General features: G+C 39.3%; 2 protein-coding genes across 8 annotated transcripts in view; both read left to right on the forward strand.

Moving 5' to 3' along the window:
• The window catches only part of tnnt2e (troponin T2e, cardiac), a 296,670-nt gene that overhangs the window by 239,142 nt on the left and 41,524 nt on the right, over positions 1-16,004 (forward strand). The gene's annotated exons all lie outside the window — the stretch shown is intronic.
• The window catches only part of cald1a (caldesmon 1a), a 70,388-nt gene that overhangs the window by 23,144 nt on the left and 31,240 nt on the right, over positions 1-16,004 (forward strand). For 2 of the 7 annotated variants that reach the window (XR_008361458.1, XM_053508561.1), the window contains exons 1-2: positions 13,737-13,910; positions 14,407-14,503. Coding sequence is in view for 6 of the 7 variants with exons in the window: in XM_053508561.1 (XP_053364536.1) it covers positions 14,430-14,503 (74 nt within the window). In the remaining variant the exon portion in view is untranslated. Of the gene's footprint in view, positions 1-13,736; positions 13,911-14,406; positions 14,504-16,004 lie in introns of those variants that run through there. The other 5 variants (XM_053508563.1, XM_053508564.1, XM_053508565.1 and 2 more) reach the window with 4 other exon arrangements.

The following is a 16,004-nucleotide window of genomic DNA, read 5'->3' on the forward strand; positions in this document are numbered from 1 at the left end:
CCCCTTCACTAGCTGCTTCAATCAGATTTTCTAACACATTTAGTACTGTTTAACTTTATAATATACAGGTATGGACGAAGGGCAGCATGGTTAGCACTATGGCCTGCACCTCCAGGTTCTGGGTTGCATTGCCGCCTCTGGGTCTGTGTGCATGGAGTTTATATGTTCTCCCCGTGCTTGGTGGGTTTCCTCCCACAGTCCAAAGACATGCAGATTAGGCTGATTCCCAAATTGCCTGTAGTGTGTAAATGAGCTTGTGAGTGTGTGTATGTGTGTGCACTACGATGGATTGACATGTACCCTTTTTTTCACTGTCTTTGGATTTCCTATTAGGGAAACTAGCATATACACTACCAGTCACATGTTTAGACACACCTTATAATTACATGGTCTTTTCTGATTTTAATTTCTTTTACATTGTAAAAACAATGCTGAAAAGTCTGAACAGTTGATATTGAGATATGCCGGCTACGTATGCTCTGTAAAGCCTTCATAATGGCTCTAATCTGAGATGCTGTTAATTGGTGATTTTTTGCGGCTTGTAACTCTAAATGAACTTCTCCTCTGCAGCAGAGATACGTTTTGGTCTTGTTTTCCTGGAAAGGTCTTCATGAGAGATAGTTTCATCATGTGGCAGGATAGGTTTTGCAAATGCACTTGACAATACTGTTCTTACAGGAACTAATCCAAAACAGCTGACCTTCATGCCTTAAAATAAGTTGTTAAAATAACCGCTTTTTGTTGCTGTTGTTATTTAATTACCTAAATCCATATGTGTTATTTCATAGTTTTGAAAAAAAAAAATTCAATATTGTTATAGAATTAAGAAAAATAAATCCAAACTAGTGCCAAAACTTTCGACTGGTACTGTATATCTGAATTTCTGCTTTTGTAAAGCAGTGTCTTTTGTTAAAAGCGCTATACATATGTAAATCACTTGAATGAAAGTGCTAAATGCCATAGCAGTGTCTGTTACATGGCTTCAGTCACAGCTGTAAGAGAACTCCATTTCCAGCTGTCTGATCTCCTTCATTTCATTTGGATTCACTGAGCAAATAGGACTCAAGAGGGATAAATAGGAAATCATGCCTCCAATCAAACCAGTAATTGACAAGTGGCTGTGCATTCAGGCTTGATTTTAAGGTGAACATCTTCTTGTAAAAGCTTGCCTTCTCAATTTCTCAATTCAGATTTATCCTAATTTATAAACACTTATGGAAAGTTACTGTATGAATACTAATACAACTAAGCATTAGAACAATCAGTACATTTTGCTACATTTAATGGTAATATACATTTTGTTATGTATGGCCTAAAAATGCATGGGTTCAGGTTTCGCTAAAAAATAGGAGGAAAATGTTATTGCAATTTAAAATGTCAAACTTTGTTTTGCAAATCACAAATTAATTACAAGAACACTTAGCACCTTTCAGAGAATCAACTGAAGGAAAAAAATCATGATTTGATATGAAATTGGTTAACAGTAATAATGTGGCTCATTTTATTGTTCCCCGGGTAAATATAGACAAAACCTTATGACTTTCTGTAGGTTCTGGTCCGTTATTTAGATCTTGTGTTTGGTCTAAGTATTTTTATTTCTTACACATGCCTTCATTTAGTGTTTGCCAACTAGAGCACTTTTTTTTAAGCACGAAGACCTTTACATTTAATGCAGCTCACACCTGGACGTTCTAGATTCAGAAGTGGTCAGCTGTAGCTCCTTCAATTTTGCATAAGCCCCAATGCAAATCCGAATAATCAACCTGAGTCTCCCAATACATGCCATTGCCTAGATTAAAAAAAAGGACCTGAGAGATATAGAAGTACGAAAGGTATAGCTTTTTCTAAATTAATAAAAACAAAAAACATTTTTCCTGCTGTTTTCAGACATTAAAATCCTTACGCTGAGCAGACATATCATTAACAGATGCTGGAATGTGACGAGAACTCTAACTGAAAAATCACCAACCCCTGCTTTATTGAAAGTGTTAGGATTTGTTTGGCAGGTTATTGAGTGAAGGTCAGGAGTGAGTTGAGTTATGAGCAAAATGTGTGCATTGCTGGCATAGCTGCCACATAACTGTGTGCACGTGTCTATTAGACCTTGTTAAGATGCTGACAGTGCACATTGTTGAGATGCCCAGCTGCACCTGGCTGGCACACCTGCTGAGGCATAGTCTACCCCAAACTCTTGAACCTCCTATTTATGAAAAGAGTTAAAAGCTCTAAGTTTTATTGGTGTGATCATTACTGAGGATTGTAATGGATTCTCATGGACTCTAAACAACACCTGCCTTGACAAGAAGGCAAAGCAGTTGGCCTACAGAGGCTGAAGATATCCAAACACTTTCCTCCCTTACTCATAGCATTATTAAGATGGCTAATCGAGAGAACCCATATCAGCTGCTACAGGAATTACAAGATCTCCAGCGGGACACTCTACCCACCATCAACACCTCATACAACAACCGCTGCATCCACAAAGCTTTCTATATTGGCCTTTCTCTTCCTGAGACAGCCATCCCGACCAGGTGAAATTCACATTTTTCACTCTTGAAGTACAATTGCTTCTCCTGGAGGCAGGACAGGATCTCTGGGAGATCATGTTTCTGTGGCAAGGAAAACCCCAGCGTAACATTAAACTATGTCCCGACTATGTGCTGGGGGCTGCTGGCAATAGAAGAACAGCAATTGTTGGCTTCATTGCTGACGCTTTCCCATGTTTGTCCTCACTCGCCCCAGCAGCATCTGCACATGCACGAGCACTACTGGGACCAGTGCAAAGCCGTGCTGTTCGGATCTGCTTTTAAACAGAGCATCAAGATGTATGGAAATGTCAGCGAGTGTGTTTAGAGACTTCTGATTGTTCTGACATGCCAGCTCATACATACCAGGTGCCATGTATTCTCAGGTCTCTTTTATCTTTAGCCAAGCAAGTGCTTGCCCACGTCCTTACCCTCAGGAGAATGATTGAACATTCACCTGGAAGTGCTCATACGACATGATTCACTTGCCTCCCTGGTTCCAGACTGCTGTAACCCACTCGAGAGTATTTCTGGTAAGGAGTCCAATAAATTAGGCAATCTTGGCTTTCTCGCTAACACTCTCTTGGCTTGTGAAGTACATCGAGCACTGGAGCATGAAGCCCTTGCACCTGCTCAAGCTCTGGGCCTAGCATGTTATTAAAACACCATTGCCTGACTTCTATCCGCCTGTTCGTGATGATTGTGAATTATTTTGTTAAGCCCAGTTTACACTGCAGGTCTCGATGCACAGTTCCGATTTGTTGCCTATATCTGATTTTTTTTACACGTTCTTTCAACTATGACCCATATCCGATTCAAGTGTTTACACTTGCCATACCATCTGAAACATCGCGCATACTTAAAGAGAGGTTCTTGCGCTACACATTAGCCAAGATGGAATGCGAAATATGCTTGACCCTAGCTCTGCGATATATGCAAAGTTCGTGAAACGTCACCATGGTTTTAAAACGGAGGAGGAGGAAAAAAACGCCATGATTGCAGCCTGTGCATATGCTTAATTCACCAAATACTGATTTCTTAATGTTATTTAGCCTAAATAAGCACTCACACAAGGCGGGAGGGCTTTTTCCTTTTTCATGTCACCTGCGATGTTATCATTCCACACGTGCTTCCAGTGGAGAATAACATTACGTCATTAAACCGCGAAGAAGTCGCAGTTTTAATGATGTACAGAACACACAATTTTCCTCAGGAAATCCAATCTGTCTGTTTACATAACAATCACATTAGCATCCATTTATATCTGATTTATTTCCACATATGAAGGAGACCTGAAACCGATCTCGAAATATTGGATTGCATGCGTTTTTTTCCTGTTTACATGGACATAGAACATATCCGATATGTGTCACATATGAGCAAAAAATCGGAATCGGGTCACATTTAACTGACAGTGTAAACATAGCTTTAGAGTAGTGGAGTATTGCATTTCAAACAGACCATTAATAACTTTAATAAGTAAAATAAATATGGATAGGCAAACTTAAACTTTATATAGTCTATGGTTGGTAGTTTATCAAATTACGTGAACTGGGATAGACGGTGACAGGAGCAGAACGATAGCCAGGTGAAACCTATAGTATCAGTCAAGGAAATAGTGCTTAGTATCATAAAATATGTCATTATCAGCTGATAGTCATCTTGTTGACTGCCATTGGCCTGTAGGCAAATAAGATGACGTTCATCCACACCAGTGGGTGATATTATATACCTTCCATAACAATCTCACAAACTCAGTCTTTAAATTCACAAACTCATAGATGGTTTGTTAAAAAAAATGTTGGCCATGTGGATGTCTTTTGCTATATAGGGCAAAAGATCAGTGATTATGCTTACAGTTGTTACAGTATAAGCAAGAATTTGAAAAAAGTAGATTTATTTTTGCATTTGCATTTAATTAATGTTTCAGAAAAATATTTTTTGGGCTTATGTAAGTACTGAATTCTGTTTATTGAGTAGGTAGCTGTATAGAGGGTAAAAATGACTTTAGAAGACTTCCGGTTGAGCGTTGATGGAGTAGGACGTGAGTTTGGGAGCTCCCACCGATTTTGATTAAATTGTTATTCATTTGCGCTTTTTGGCCATAATTTTAGTCCTGTTTTATTCTTTAGTTCGTTGAGTTGAGAGGTTTTACTCGGGACTGCGTAAAATGGCAGCAAAAAATATTAAAACTCGCAGTACTATTCAAACACAACTGAGGCCTAGTTTGCAAGCCGCGACCACATCCTCGAGTGAGTCGTCACCTGTAAAGCCCCCCTCGAGCCAAGCTAATCCGGATATGGATGCTCTTAAAGTCGAGTTGTTAGCCTCGCTGAGGAAAGATATCGCCGATATTTTTAAAAAAGAACTTCAGGATACTCTCGGTGATGTTTTGTCTACTATTAAGTTCGACTTGCAAGCGGTGAAAACGCAGCTGGCGATCGATAAAGCCGCTAATGATGCTATCGTGTCCGAGCTAAAAGGTACGGTCAGGGAGATGGAGCACGCGCTTACGGTGTGCTCGGACGACATAGCCGAGATGAAAAATACTATCAAGTGCCTCACAGCTAACGTAACCAAGCTGGAAAATAAATGTGAAGACTTGGAGTCTAGGTCGCGCCGTAACAATGTTAGGATAGTGGGAGTACCGGAGGGCCCTGACACGTGCACCACTGCGGCCGTGGCCTCCTTGCTAAAGGAAGCCTTTAATCTGGAGAAGGAGCCGCTTTTGGATCGTTCCCACAGGACCCTCCAACCCACACCTAAGCCCGGCGACCGTCCACGAGCCATTGTATGCAGGTTTCATTACCACACTGACTGTGTTGACATTTTACGTCGCGCTAGAGAACGCCGACAGATTAAAGTTGGAGACCAGACCATCTCAGTCTTTCCTGACTACACTGCTAAGATAGCACGCGCTCGGGCTGCATTCAATACGGTCAGGCAGCAACTCCGTGGCATTGAAGGTGTTCGGTACGGCCTGTTTCATCCAGCACGACTTCGCATTACATATAAGGGTGTTGAGAAGAACTTTGTGTCAGCGGAGGAAGCCAGTGATTATGTTAAAACTGTGATTTCTGGGTGAGCCTCAACAGCCCTTCAGTTTGGTGTATAATCCTGTTAAGTGTTTACAGTCTCATTAGGGTTAACGCTACATGCGCATTTTTATTTATTATTATTTTAACTGTGTTGCTCTAATTACCGTACTGTTTGTTTGCTTTTTTTTATTCACACTTTTATATAATAAGACTAAATCGTATATTATACTCTTGTACTCTGGATTAGTCCAGCACAATCTTTTCTATGCTTACTGCATCTATTTGCACAGGACTCGTTTATTTGTATTTTTACGTATTTTTATTTTTTTAATTTAACGTGTTTATAGTTATACGCACACTGTTATACATTGTGGAAGTCGGTGGGAGTTTTTTTTTTCTCTCTCTCGCTTTTGTTTGTTTTTGTTTGGGCTCCGGTTAGTCCATTCACTTCGGTGGATCATTTTTGCTTTTTTGGGGAACACTGCTGTCTCCTTTGTTTTGTAATGTGGAGACTTTGGGTGTATTTGTGTTTAGCGGTATGTGGGGGGGGTGGGGGTGTCCCATTTCGGCTCTTTACGACCACTGGCATTTTGGCTGTTGCGTTTTTTTTTTATTTACTTATTTTTATTTTTTTTGAATGGTTAGTGGCAATATAGGTCCCAGCATTGCTGGGTCAGGCACGCCTCTTAGATTCATTAGTTGGAATGTCAGAGGTATGGGTAACCCTGTTAAGAAATCTAAGGTTTTCACACACTTGAAACGTTTAAATTCTGATATAGCATTTTTACAGGAGACTCATCTTCGCATTAAAGATCATTATAGGTTATATAGCCCTTGGGTAGGTCAGGTCTTTCACTCAAACTTTAATTCGAAAGCTAGAGGAGTTGCCATTCTCATTAATAAGAAAGTTCAATTCTCATCGACCAATGTTATCGCTGATAGGAATGGTAGATACATCATTGTTGCCGGTACCCTAATGCAAAAAAAAGTTTTGTTGGTAAATGTATATGCCCCAAATTTTGATGATGCTGAATTCGCTAATAGATTGCTGAGTAACATCCCCTCCTTGGACACCCATTTGCTGATCCTCGGTGGAGATCTAAATTGTGTTTTTGATCCCATCTTGGATCGATCTAATCCTCGTAATCTGACTCCATCATCTATGTCTAAAATATTTTCAGATTTTATGAAAGAGAACGATCTTATTGATCCATGGAGATTTCGCAACCCCTCAATCAAAAAATTTTCTTTTTTCTCTCAGGTGCATCATTCTTATTCCAGGATTGATTACTTTTTTATTGACAGAACTCTTAATTCATGTGTTAATTCTTCTGACTATTCTGGTATTGTAATATCTGATCATTCACCTCTGCTAATGGATATTCAACTTTCTACCTATAAACGTAGCCCACCACTTTGGAGATTTAACTCTCTTCTTCTGGCAGATAAAGAATTTTGTGAATTCATTTTAAGTTCTATTGAGGAGTTCTTATCCTTCAATCAAAATGACTCAGTCTCATATTCTCTGCTATGGGAGACACTTAAATGCTACCTGAGAGGTCAAATTATTTCTTATTCTGTTCTTGCTAATAAAAAGAATAATGTCAGGCTTAAAGAACTTACATCTGCGATTAGTAACCTTGATCAAAGTTATGCACTCAACCCTTCTCCAGAATTACTGAAGCAGCGTCTTGATTTGCAAGCAGAATTTAATCTAATGTCAACTAAAGAGGCAGAGCGCTTGTTACTACGCAGTCGTGGCTCATATTATGAATATGGCGACAAGGCAAGTCGCTTGTTGGCACATCAGTTACGACGACAAGCCACTTCACGTTTAATACCTAGTATTAAAAACACTTATAACACGATTACCACAGATCCCTTGGAAATTAATTCTATCTTTAAAGCATACTACGCTTCTTTATATAAGTCAGAATTTCCTACGGACAAAGCTAAAATGAACGAATTTCTTCATAATCTTTCAAACCCTGTTATTGATACTAATATTGCCGGGCAATTGGACTCCCCATTTTCTGTTGAAGAAGTATCAAATGCGGTTACAGCTATGCAGTCTAATAAAGCCCCAGGCCCTGATGGGTTTCCAATTGAATTTTACAAAACATTTATTGGTAAATTGGCACCATTGCTTTTATCTGTGTTTAATGAATCCTTGAAAAGGGGTTCATTACCACCAACTTTCACACAAGCCACTATAGCACTCCTTCTCAAAAATGACAAAGATCCAACCTCCTGTGGTTCCTACAGGCCATTATCTCTGCTTAATGCCGATGCAAAGGTGTTGGCTAAAGTGATTGCATCTCGTCTAGAGGATGTGCTTCCTGGTATTATATCTGAAGAGCAAAATGGCTTTATAAAGGGACGTCAATTGTTTTTTAATACTCGTACACTCTTTAATGTTATTTACTCAAAGCATCTATCTGAACTTCCCGAATTTGTGATTTCTTTGGATGCTGAAAAGGCTTTCGATAGGGTGGAGTGGGAGTATTTGTTTGCAGTTTTAAAGAAATTTGGATTTGGCGATAAATTCATTTCTTGGATTCGGCTTCTTTATTCGTCCCCTAAAGCCAGTGTTCATACTAATGATGTTTATTCTGATTATTTTGCTCTGGGTCGTGGATGTCGTCAAGGTTGCCCTTTGTCACCTTTACTCTTTGCCATCGTCATCGAGCCTCTGTCCATCACATTGAGATCTTCCTCTGTATTCAAGGGAATCATTCGTAATAGAATTGAACATAAATTATCATTGTATGCAGATGATTTGTTGTTATATATAAGCGATCCTGCACTCTCCATCCCTGCTGTTTTAGGTATTTTGGAGAATTTTAGCTCGTTTTCTGGGTATAAATTAAATTTGGGGAAAAGTGAGTGTTTTCCCATTAATACGTCAGCATGTCAACTTCAACAGTCCGATCTACCCTTTCATCTTAGTCCATCGGGGTTTAAATACTTGGGGATTAATGTGACTCGTTCTCTATCTGGCCTTAAATCAGCTAATTTTACTCCCCTTATATCAAGGGTTACATCTGATATTCAAAGATGGGGTAATCTCCCCCTTTCATTAATCGGTAAGATTAATGTTGTTAAAATGAATATCTTACCAAAATTTTTATTTTTGTTTCAGTCGATTCCCTTATTTTTGCCAAAACATTTTTTTGTATCACTGGACAAGATTATTGGTTCTTTCATTTGGGGAGGGAAGCCACCTAGGGTTCGTAAAACTTTACTGCAGAGATGCAAATTCAGTGGAGGACTTGCATTACCTAATTTTCTAGCTTACTACTGGGCTGCTCACATCCATAAACTTTGCTACTGGTTAAAATCTTCTGGATCCTCTTGGTGTAAATTGGAGCTATCAACCTGTAAGGGTTCTTCTATACCGGCTCTCCTCTATTCCTCTTTACCTATAAAACCCTCTATGTATACTGATAATCAGGTGGTTCTTAACACACTTAAGGTCTGGTTTCAGTTTAGACGGCACTATAAATTTGTAAGGGCATCTTCCTCGGGTCCTCTAAATGATAACCATTTGTTTCCACCATCACTCTTGGACTCGACATTCTCAGTGTGGAGTGAAAAGGGTATAAAACAATTTAAATATTTATATGTGGATGGTGTTTTCGATAGTTTTGCCAATTTGTCATCTCGTTATGGTCTCCCCATTACCCACCTGTTTCGCTATTTTCAAATTCGAAATTTTGTTGCCAAGTGTTTCCCTAATTTCCCCTCTTTACCTCCAGAACAGCAGTGGGAAACTATGATATCATTTATTCCTCATCATAGAGGAACCATTTCTAAACTCTATGATTCTATCCTGTCTCTTAGTACCCACTCAAATGTTAAGCTTAAGTCTACATGGGAGGGGGAACTGGGAATTCAAATACATGAGGAGTCCTGGGAACAGGCTATAGCGAGGGTACGGTCTTCCACCTCTTGTGCTCGTCTTGGACTTATTCAATTTAAGGTCATACACAGGGTACATTTCTCTAAGTCTAGACTTTCTGAGATGTATCCGGATGTGGAAAACAAATGTGATAAATGTCATGGCTCTCCCTGTCACCTTAGCCACATGTTTTTTCTATGTCCTGAGCTAGAAGATTTCTGGACGGGTTATTTTGCTATTATGTCAACTGTTCTTGGGGTAACTCTCCAACCTTGTCCTCTAATTGCTATATTTGGGATTCCTGATCGCTCACTTACACTTAATTCTACACAAATGGATATCATAGCTTTTACATCCTTATTAGCGAGACGGCTATTATTGTTGCACTGGAAATCTGCTAAACATCCTACTATCTCCCAGTGGCTTAAGGATGTCATGTTTTTTTTAAAACTTGAAAAAATTAAATATACATTAAGAGGATGTACAACCAAATTTTACCACAATTGGCAACCTTTTATTTCTTATTTTACTAGCCTGGAGGTATTGCCTGATTAAATGTATAACTGTTACTTTTATATTTATGTAATATGTTTGGTGGTTGTGTTGAGCCGTGTGGGACGAGGGGGGGAGGGGGGTAATTGGGGGTGTGTGTTTTTTGTTTTTTGAGTGTTTTTTTTAGTTGTTGTTTTTTTATAATATATAAATATATTTATTTAGAAAAATGAAGAAAGGTAAATTGTATGTCTGTAACTGCAAGTACTGTATTGTTTTCCTTTTTTCAATAAAAATATTAAAAAAAAAAAAAAAAAAAAAAAAAAAAAATGACTTTAGAGCTGGTTACTTTTCATAAAAAGAATCTGTCACGTGAAAGACGGTATATTAAAGGTCCTAGAAATCTGTATGATTGAATTTGTGCTCATTTAATGGTTGCATGATTGAAGGGTTAAAGATGTTAAACCAACTCAGATATTGTGAATAAAAATGTCTTTGTTTCCCTGAAACAAAAAAAGAATCAATAAAAATAAACTAATGTAAAAACATTAGTATCGACTATACTACTGCTTCATTGTGTACTTGTGTGTTTGAGTACAGGTGTGTTGAGTCACTAACTAGAGGGTGAACTACGATTGGGAAGATCCCAGGTTTAAACCCCACGACCACCATGTTGCCATGTTTTTGGGCCCTTAATCCTCAACTGCTCAGATGTATAATAATAAAAATAAAAATGTAAGTTGCTCTGGATAAGGGCGTCTGCCAAATACCGTAAATAGAAATAGATAGGGTTTAACTCTGATTCCAGCATAGACCTGACATGAGGCTTGTGGATATAAACACAGGTAAGATTTTATTGACCATTTCAAATCAGCAGGTATTTGCATCAGTGTGATTTCAAAGTGCATCATTTTGGCAGAAAAACTGCAGAATAAAAAACAATCCAGGAACAATGCTTGCAAATGAAATAAACTGCAAGAGTGCCAGTGATCATCTTTAATTTCCTGAGTAATTAGTGCAAATGAGAAACAGGTGAATTAGTATTCTGGAGAATGAGGAATTTAAAGATATGGAGGATACTGGGGGCCATTGGTTTTTGAGTTTGGTGGTGCTCGATGTGAAAGGTGCTACGTCTTTTTTAAGTCCTTTTAATTTTAACCAAATATCCATTAATAACAAATATTAAAATTTAGATTTTCACTCCGGTAGTTAATCCTGTCTGTATTATAATCATGTAGACCTGCTTTAACTCACATGGGAAGTGTAGAGTTGCATTCTGCTTAATGTAATTCAAATTGATAAACAGTTATTGAGAAACAGTGGCAGCACAATGTAATATACAGTTTATCACACTACTCCAGAATGGATTTTAATGTGACACCCCTCTGTTTCATGACTGTTTATGAACTCTTTGGCGAGAGATAAACCAGGCTAGAAGCGCTTCTGATGCCAGACATCCTGCTGTATCTAATGTGAGTGTGTTAGCACTGCCTCGCGTTAGTGAAGCCAGTCCATGTTAATGGACCTTTATTGACAGACATGCAAATAAGGGTGACAGTTTATGTTGGCAGTACGGTGGCTTACGGGGAAGAAAATTTTGTCTTCTGCTCGAGCTGTCCAGGAAGGCTGTGCTCCAGAAAGCAGTGGGAGGTAGATCCAAACATTTAGTTATTTAATCCGTTTGGCGGTAGGGGTTGTGGATCACATCAGACTTGGCTTACTTTGTAAAGAGCACTTATTTCTTATGGCAGGCCATCCCAGCAGACTCCAGACAGATCGCTAATGGCTAATTGCGCAGGCCGAGTTCGTAGTCATCAACGCCGCTAATTATTTACCAGGTTGTGGCAAATGTCCCTGTTCAGAGGATCTATTTATTCTGCAGGGATGTGAGGAAGTCGCCACACTGAAGGGAACCTTAAGAGCAAAGAATGCACAGCCTGAAAATAGATGTTTGTTTGTTGGTTTGGTGTTAAGGCTTAGGTTTTCAGTTGTGGAGCGTGCAGTGAAAATGCCACCACTTTGCCTTCTTTTAATAGTTTAAACATTTTCATTACAATGTAAAGTTTGAATAAGAATTTAGGTGAAAAATTTAATATTGGAAATATTTATTTGTGTGTATTATGTCCCGTGTTTGCTGTAATGATAGCGGGCACTTGAGTTAACACAGAAACTTGTAAAATATAAAACCTGCATAAACCGGAATATTCATGTTAAATTAAATTTAAAACACAAACTTTTTAAATTTTCACAGCTATTTATGATATTGAATGTTTATCATTTTGAAAATTCCTTTCGTTTTATTTTTTCATTTTTTATTCTCTTTTTTTAAATACTTTTTAAGTATATTTAAAAGTAGAAAAAAAATCCAGATGTTTGCTCATTGTACGTGACACAGAGCTGCAGCTCAGGAAGTGCTATGTGCTACACGCGTAGCTTAAAACAGCCATCAGTTTAATCCTGTCTAGACTTTGACTGCTTTGCAGCTTGCAGGCAATTCTCAACAGTTTCTCACTCCCTCGGCGTGCTGTGCAGTTTATCATGTCCTACGCTGCAGAGCACAGATGTTAACTACAGTTTTTCAAAGGTTTAATGTGTGGAATTGCGAGTTAGAATGTCACAGACAAATCTGAACTCTCGTTCCTAACAGCACTGCCATGGGTCATACAGTGAAGAGGCTAAACATGGGCTGTGAAACGAAGGTAGTAATTTACTGGGTAAATGTGTCATTATGGCCAAGCTGTTGCTCACTCTCTAGAGGAGAAAAGGAGACTCCCAGCAGCAAGAGACCTGCCTCTGAAACTGAAGAATAGGCCTAGATGTAATCATGGGACAGAGGGCGAAACAGGGCCCTTCCATTATCCCGCTATGTGCTTGCTTTAGCTGCATACGGGTGGTCCTCTGGAGCAAGGGGCTCTGCTATTTCTGCATGTTTTTGCTTCTGCTTGTAGGCTGAGAAAGGAATGTTTGGGCTCAAAGACGACAAGGCCTCAGAAACGAAGACACTCGCCTGCCCCATGCAGAGAACACACCACAAATATAAACCAGGATGTGCAAATGCGTCAGCACACTAAAATAAACCTCGAGCAGGTCATTGCGAACAGGGTAAGATGTGTTTCACAGCGTGTCACAGTATTGTAGTGTTGATTTAACAATTTTATGATTCGTTTAGGAAGACGTAATGGTTTTATAGAATGGTGTAAATCGGGTTTACACGAGCATGACAATAAGGGCCCACTTATGTGATGCAGGCATCCTAAGAAAAAAAGAAGTCTGGAATTTAGGGTGATATGAATAAAGCAGATTCATTACCCCCTTTATCTATCTTTCTATCTTTCTGTGTTGCTCTTTCAGTCTCTTTGCACATTCCTTCCAAGTCAAAACAAAATGGAGAACAGTCCAGACAGGCCTTCAGTGCTGAACAGGAAACCCACTGCAAGAGATTGCTTTTTTAAAAACCCATAGCATCCAAGCTGAGGCTGGCTAACCAGGGGCTGCTTCGGAAACACAAAATAGAGGAGGACAGATATAGAGAGAGCGAGAAAGATAGAAAGGGTGTGTGTGTGGGGATGTGGAAGGTAGTAATAGCACAAAGAGAGAGAGAGAGAAAAATAAAGTGGGAGAGGAAGGGAGGAGTGGAAGAAAGAATTAAAGAACGAGAGGAAGAAAAAAAGAATGAAGGGAGGGTTAGTAGGAGGCCCATGCTGTCTGCCCTGGAGAGGGAGGGATAGAGAGAGAGGGAGAGAACGAGAGACAGAGAGGAAGAGAGGGAGGGTGAACAAGAGGGGAACGGAAGAGGATGGCTTTTGCCTTTTCTGGTAGCTACAGCAAACGAGAGAAGCTCTTTGTGTTAGTGGTGCTGAGACAGAAACGAGGAGAGTGCGACCGAAAGGCTGGAATGGTGTGAGAGCGCGCGGAGAAACAGACTCCTCCAGGGCTTCTCGTTGCTGTAGTAAGGTATGCCACCTTCCGCACACACTGCTGTAGCTCGTGGAGCTTCTAGGTGGTCCAGTTTTTTCCCTCTACTCACCAGGCCAGTCTATTTAGAGTGCTTACATCCTAAACGCCCTGGGCTTTTACATGCTCTTTTTACCCGCTTTGCTCTCTCTGGCTCTCTGCTTCCCCATCCTGGTTTCTGGCCTCTGCGTTTTGAGTTGGCTGTCTGACCGAATTCAGGCTTTTTGATGTGGAGCCAAGAAAAATCAAAAAGCCTGGAAATGTCTTTCATGTGAGAATGTGTGACTTTGTGAAAAAGGGTTAAGTAAACGTGGTTAACCGTTATGCAAACGAGCTGCAAAGAACCTTACGTAAATGCCATAATATGTGTTTTCACAATAATAGAGCTTGTTTGTGCATACACTGAGAACTGAACCTGACTGACTGGAGGGTGATTCATTTATTTATTTATATTTAATTATTTTCTTTCTTTCTTTTTTTTTTTTTTTTTTTGCAGGGCCACACCTCCAGGACTGAATCATGGACGACGACTTTGAGTGGCGCAGGGAGCAGAGGAGACAGAAGAGAGAGGAGATGCGGCTAGAAGCAGAAAGGTAACAGACTCTGCTTCTTCTTTGTTTTTTTGTTTTTTCAGGGTTGACTTTTAGAAGGGAAGGTTACTATATTATACCTTTCCTTACTAATGTGGCGGATAGATCTATCTAATTCTATCTTTAGTGTTTATCTTTTACCTGGAAAAGTGCATTATTAATTAGCTTTTAGGGTATAGTTTTAAAGGTATGTAAGGTTTGATGGTACTGCCCCAGGGACGGGGAAAAGTACAGATTGGTTCCTTTATTTCTGAGAGTGCTAATTGAGAATTGTGGGAAATGATGAGCAGGTATTGTGCAGGTTTGACCCACTCCAAGGGTAAAGTATGTGGCTCAGGCTACTAATGCATGGCAGTTAACAAGCAATGCATAACACTGCCTTTAACACATAATATCTATAATACATCAATCACAAGCTTTTTTTTTTATGTGGGAGGTAGGAGTTATGTTATACAAGCTTATGTGATGTCAACTGTTTTTGGCAAAATAGGTTCTAATTTACATACTGTAGCACGTACCACATATTTTACATACCATACATGATTAAATGCAAGAAGGTTTGCACTGACATGTTTTGGGGGGGAAAATATAAAAGAGTTATACTTTTAGGTTTAAAAGGTGCAATTTAAAAAAAAAATCACCTTATGATTATATGATTTAGAGAGAGACATTTTCTAATTTCTTTTGTTCCTCATGCTATTTTAACCATCTACAGTACTGCATGTTCACACATTACCGTTACATGGCTTCTTTCACTGGGTGGGCGGGTGAATAGATGTACAAACACAAAGAGCCTCTTTTTTTCGATCAGCTGAGTGTTACTGTACATCTGTTGGCCTTTATTCGACCCAGCCTATTCTTAAAATACGAGTAGACACCTCCGCTACTTCTGCTTTTCTTCAGCGCAGATTTCATGGGTTATAAGCCGAAAGATATTTCGATAAACATGCTTATCATACTTGGTTGGTTTTTTATTTTGTTGTGCAAATTCATCAGTTAAACATCAAGGCTTTTTGTGATTGGGTCTGTGTGTGTGTGAAGTTTGACGTACACTGGTTTCCTCCCACAGTTTAAAGACACATTGAGTAGCCTAATTGGTGTTTCTAAATTGCCCGTGGCATGTGAGTGTGCGCATGCTTGTGCCTTGTGATGGATATGCACCCCGTCCAGTCCCCTTGGATAGGCCCCAGGTCTCCCATGACTCTGTTATAATAAAGTGTTAAAATCCATCAGTTAAAGATTCTAATTAAACAAAAGTCTTTCATATTTTTATTTATTAATGTAGGTTATTTTTTTAAGCCTTTACATTGTAACCCAATTTGTCAATCAACTTTAGCAGGAAGCGTTAGATCAGAATATCCCATGTCAGAAATTGGCATGTTCCATACATGGGTTTATGGCCAAAGTTAATCGTTCGTGGGGGAAAAACAATCCTTCCATCACAGACCAAGACTGTGAATTAAGTGGACTGGCTAAGTTGACTGATTACTTTTCTGCTAGTTAT

This window comes from Clarias gariepinus, chromosome 12 (assembly GCF_024256425.1).
Source record: "Clarias gariepinus isolate MV-2021 ecotype Netherlands chromosome 12, CGAR_prim_01v2, whole genome shotgun sequence".
In the NCBI taxonomy this organism is placed as follows: Eukaryota; Metazoa; Chordata; class Actinopteri; order Siluriformes; family Clariidae; genus Clarias; species Clarias gariepinus.